The sequence below is a fragment of the Haemorhous mexicanus genome, chromosome 26 (genome assembly GCF_027477595.1).
Source record: "Haemorhous mexicanus isolate bHaeMex1 chromosome 26, bHaeMex1.pri, whole genome shotgun sequence".
Taxonomy (NCBI): Eukaryota; Metazoa; Chordata; class Aves; order Passeriformes; family Fringillidae; genus Haemorhous; species Haemorhous mexicanus.
Window position 1 is genome coordinate 1,087,237 of NC_082366.1, and position 5,137 is coordinate 1,092,373.

Here is a 5,137-nt window from a genome sequence, read left to right on the forward strand (position 1 = left end):
AGAGATGGGAGGTATGAGATGAACTAATGAGAATGATAAATAATAAATACATTTTATTTTCTTTCCTGCTACAAAATGCCATGATAAAGAACATTAAGGTGGAATGGTTTCAGATTGAGGGTGGTGGGGTCCTGGCTCAGAGTGTCCAGAGAAGCTGTGGCTGCCTCTGGATCCCTGGAAGTTTCCAAGGCCAGGTTGGATGGGGCTTGGAGCAGCCTGGGATAGTGCAAGGTGTCCCCGCCCACGGCAAAGGGTGGGAATAAATGAGCTTTAAGGTTCCTTCCACCCAAATCTTTCTGGGATTCTGTGAAGACATGAAAAATTTTGGATATCTACAGAGCCTTGTCTTACCTCCTGGACATTCATGGTCTCTGAATCCCCCAAGCATCACCCTGGTTATCTTAAGCCAAGCACAAGATTTTCACAGGTGTTGCTTAGTTTTTTTCTTATGATCTTGTTTCTCACATGCTGGAAATGGGATTTGGACATAATCCTCACCCAGAGGAAGGGAAAATGTTGGGGCTGTGGTTGTGCTGGCACTGGTTCTCAATGCTTTGCTGTTGTTAAGCGAGTGCCGGTCTATCAGAGTGAGAAAGAGAAGCAGGAGGCCCCAAAGAGCGATGAATCAGCAGAGAGAGGGGCTGGGTGCAGGCAATGAGGGGGGAAGGGCTCTGGGACCATGAGTGAGGTCGCTGGCGCCGTGTTCTCCCTGCAGTGCTGGGAATTGAGCAGCTGGTACCCAGCACTCCAGGTTTTGCTGCCTTTAAAGGCCGTTCTTAATCCCACTTTACCCAGGATAGGCGGGCTGTCAGATCTGCACAAGGGAGAGAGGAAAACACGGTCATTTCAACATTTAAATTAACCTTTAACAAGTCATCTATCCGTCCTCTCCAGCAGAGGAGCCTCCTTCAATTGGATCTTTCCAAGTGGAGCTCTTCAGGACAGGAAGCGTGGCAAAAGGGGGATCCCAATGGCAAATACTTGTGTTCTTTAAAATCTGTAAAAAGCAGGGGAAGCTGGCCACTAAAATACAAATTTTTTTTGTAGTCAAGACATAATCAGTGGTGTATCAGGAGTAATTTTCCCAGACAATGGAAATTAATAGGAAAGGAGAAAAAACTCAATTAACTTTTCCTTTCAAGTAAACTGATTGCTTTTCCTGTGCAGGCTCTGTCCCTTTAGCACTTCTCTGTAATATGAAAGAGGAGTATTCCTATTCTCTGACTTTTCTCTTTCCTTACTTGTGCTGTACTTTTTGAGGGCTCATTTGGAAGGCCCCTTTCCAAGATCCAAAGGAGCACATACAGTAAAGGAACAGAGCTGGAAAGGGGATTAATTAACTTAAAATGCAAAGTACCAAGAACTACTGAACCACCCCCCCCCCTCCCTGCTCCTCCCTGCTCTATGCAGCACAAAATCTGTTGTCTTCTGAGATCAAGGCTCTGTGTTAGGCAGTTTGGGCAATTTCCCATCTTCACCACGCAGTGGCCTGATGAAAAATACATTCTGGAGGAAGAAAGGCCTAAATTCATTCCAGCTAAATCAGGGATTAAGTACAAACTGAACAGAAAACCGAGTAACAGCCCTCACTTTAAAATAGAAATAATTATATAAGATTATAAATTGCAAATAGACGTTTACTTCCCCATATTTTGAAAATAGCTTGAAATTTGAACGTTCTGTCTTGTGTATCCTGGTTCATGTGTTGAACTGTAACCTCTGAGAAACTCTGGGTTGCTGGGACATCTGTATTTTAAGAAATGAAATGCTGTTTGTGTCCAAACCCAGGTGTTTTTCTCAGCCAAGTACAAGCTAAAGAAAAGGTAGGAAATCTCTAAGGGTTCCATCAGAAAAGAATGATTTTGCACAGAATTTTTTAAAAAAGTCTAAAAATAAAATCTGAGGGTAAAAATCTTTCCTCTTTGTAAAAAGAACCTTAGCAAGCTGCTTTTGGGTGGTGGTGGGGAGCTGTTTATTCAAATTTTTTAAAGAAAAAAAATCCTTCCTAAAAGAAGTTAGAGAAGAAGGATAATTATGATTTTCTGCTGCAACCCAGTGGAGATTTCCTCTCTCTGAAGGCCCTTCCTGTGCCGTTTCAGAGCTATTTTGGTGTGATGAGCGAAAATCAAAAACTAACAAAACCAACTGTGCCCAAAAAACCAAAAAACCAACTCTGCCCAAAACCCAACAAAACCAGCTCTGCCCAAAACCCAACAAAACCAACAACCGCCCAAAATCCCCTCCCGAGGGCGGCCCTGTCCCCCCAGGCGCTGCCCGCCCTCGCTCACCGCTGGTGTTCCAGGTCGCCCGCTGCGGGCCCGGGGCGCCGCTCCTCAGGCACTGCTCCACGTAGGCCCGGGGGTGGCAGCCGGACAGGAGGATGTCCCCGAGCAGGGCGATGTAGGCGGTGGCCAGGCGCAGCGTGTCGATCTTGGACAGGCGCCTCTCGTAGGGGAAGGTGGGCACGCGGCCACGCAGCGCCTCGAAGGCCGCGTTGAGGCCCAGCATGCGCCGGCGCTCCCGCAGGTTGGCGGCACGGCGCTGCCGCGGCTGCCCAGCGGGCTCCGGAGGGGCTGGGCGCTTGTCCAGCTCAGCACTGCCCGGCCCTGGCCAGGAGGGCTCCGCCAGGCACTCCAGGAGGAAGTTCTCCAGCTGTGCGTCGGGATCTGGCGGCTCCCAGAGGAGAGATTCCGCACTGGGGCCTCCCTCCTCGAAGCTGTAGCAAAGCTCCTCCATGCCCTGGTCCGCCAGGCTCAAGGGATGCTCAGGACTTCAGGTTAAACTGGTTTATCAACAAAATGGGGTTTTAATTTCAACAAATGTGGGCAGGGAGTTCTGGTTGTGTCCTTGGGGAAGACTGTGGAAAAATTTTCCACAGTTGCAAATCCAAGTGGGAGTTGGGATTTAAATACTTCATGTCTTCTCGGCAGGAAATACTTCATGGCTCCTCTTCGCCTCTCAAAACTAATTAGTACATGTGCTTCCCTTTTTATTAGCTGTCCACTACAAAACAATATGAATGAATTGAAGACAAAATGAGGTTTCTATTGACTTTCTGATGGAAAATCCATTGAAGCAGTTGTTGAGCCCTTCCACAGGTCCAGTCTCTCCACCTCCTGTTTAGAGGAGGTTCACAGAGGGATTTTGTTTGGTGAGGAGTGTTGGAGGAAGGAACAAAATAGTCCTTTATCTTTTTGGTGAGGCATTAATAGCCCCACAAAATGAGAACAAACAAAATGCTACTATGTTGCTGTCACAAACACACGCTCCTGTGTTTGACAGCACAAGACAGTGGCACCTTCTGCTCCTCTGGAGAGGGAAGGTGTGGGATGCACTGCTGTGCTAAACTGGAGCACAGTGGTACCTCCTTAAGTGAGCCAACACCACCTCCTTTGGCTGCTGCATTTCCCATTTGAATCACCCATTTGCTCTGATGCTCTGTCTCACACCAGGGCTGTCAAACCACACAGGGTGCAGTCCTGGAGTGGTGGAGCAGGTGGACCACACCCGTGGAAGAGCTGGAAAGTGGGAGAGTAGCAGGTATCAGCATGGCAGGGATGATGGGGTGGAAGGTGTTAAGCACCACCAGAGCTTTAGGGCAGGTACAAAATGTGCCTGCTTCGTTCTCTTTTTATTTCCACAATGCTTACTGCCAATGTCTAAATTAATTCAGAAATAGTTCAAGTCGTATTTTTAAGGACTTGAGTGAATGGAAAGGAATCATGTTTAAAGTTAGAGCAAGCCTAAATGCTTTTCCTGAAACAGGTCATAAAGAACTTTTATAAAGGTACTTAATCACGGGCTTGACTTTGTGCACAGGCTCCCATCCTGCTGCTGTGTGGTGAAGTTTCAAGAGACAGCTGTGAAGTTCATGAGCCACAGGCAGATTCCTGACGGGACAGAGCTCAGCAGCTTCAGGTAAAGAGCCAGAGAGCAGAAAACGACCTGCATTTATCATGGATCCCGAAGGATTCTCAGGTTCTCCATCTAACAGTGTCTTAGGGTGCAGTCCTGGCAGCTTTGCCTTGGGAAAAGAGGGATTGACTTTAGGATAAGGCACAGGCTGTTAAGGTCTCTTTTTAGCAACCTGGCATTTTCCCTTGTGGCAATTCTACTTGTCCCAGGAAGCTTAAGGCAGTGGAAAACAGGCTGTGGGAAAGGTTCTTGCAGAGTAGCTGTGAGAAGGTGACACTTTAGCAAACATTAGGGCTGCCTTTGTTCCCCTTGTTGTGCAAATTAAACAGGAAATCCGTAGCTGTAAATCTGCATAAGAAAGGAAGATGCTAAGTGTGACAATTCAAGAATTGTTAAGGTTGGACAATAGAGGACAAATAGCTGTTAAATAATTGGAGTTTGTCTTGCTTCCTCTGGTCAGCTCAGGGTGGGAATTTTGTGCTGGTTTTATACAAAGAACATAATTTGCTCTGACGCCAGCGTCACAAGGAACACAAAATTTTGGTGTAGTGAAAGTTCACGGTGGAGGACACTGAGCCCCAACCAGGAGCAGGGAAGGAGGGGATGGATGCAGGAATGGCCACAGTCAGAGGGGGCAGAGCTGAGCCTTGAAGTCAGTGATCAATGTGCAGTTCACTCTGCAGTGGTTTCTTTGAAGTCATGGAATCATTATGGCTGGAAAAGGCCTTTAAGTTAAAGTCCAGCTGTATTTCCCAGTGTCCTGTCCAAGCAATGCTCCCAAAAGGAACCACTCACTCCATGTTCTCCTCCAGACACTCCAGCTCCCCAGTCACCATGGAGCCCAGCATTGGTGGTGCTCATGTGGCACAAGAAGAAGACGTTTGGAAATACCAAATTGGGCAGAGAACAGCTCCTGGAAGGTGCTCTGGAGGAGGCAGTTGTCCACTGGGAGCAAGGGGCAGAGAGCAGGGGGCTCAGCAGGTAACTGGGTGAGTTTTGTGTGCCAGGTTCCCCTCTCTGGACAGATGCTTCTCCAGGGCTCCACGCTCCCTCCCAGATCCATCACTGCTAGCAGCGCTGCCTGGGGATATGTCTGGCTCCACACATGCAGAGCAGATGTTCCAGCAATCCTTCTTTTTAGCATGTTCAAGGGGAATTTGGCTCTCTTGGAGAGACTCTGGACAAAGCAGCAGGGGGAAGGGGAGGGGAAGAAAGAGAAAAT

At 47.9% G+C, this 5,137-nt stretch overlaps 1 protein-coding gene across 1 annotated transcript; it reads right to left on the reverse strand.

Moving 5' to 3' along the window:
- Positions 1 to 776: 776 nt before the first annotated feature.
- Positions 777 to 2,736, reverse strand: LOC132338523 (helix-loop-helix protein 13-like). Its single transcript, XM_059868213.1, has 2 exons — positions 2,289 to 2,736; positions 777 to 814 (listed from the first exon to the last, which is right to left on the reverse strand). The coding sequence occupies exons 1-2, from the start codon at positions 2,734 to 2,736 to the stop codon at positions 777 to 779; spliced, it is 486 nt and encodes a 161-aa protein (XP_059724196.1).
- Between the last annotated feature and the right edge of the window lie 2,401 nt (positions 2,737 to 5,137).

What these genes read in the sequence shown, in the direction of transcription:
- LOC132338523 (XM_059868213.1), bottom strand. Translation starts at nt 2,736, where the DNA reads ATGGAGGAGCTTTGCTACAGCTTCGAGGAGGGAGGCCCCAGTGCGGAA. An exon ending in GGCGACCTGGAACACCAGCG is followed by an intron (nt 815 to 2,288) that starts GTGAGCGAGGGC and finishes TCCCTTGTGCAG; the next exon opens with ATCTGACAGCCCGCCTATCC.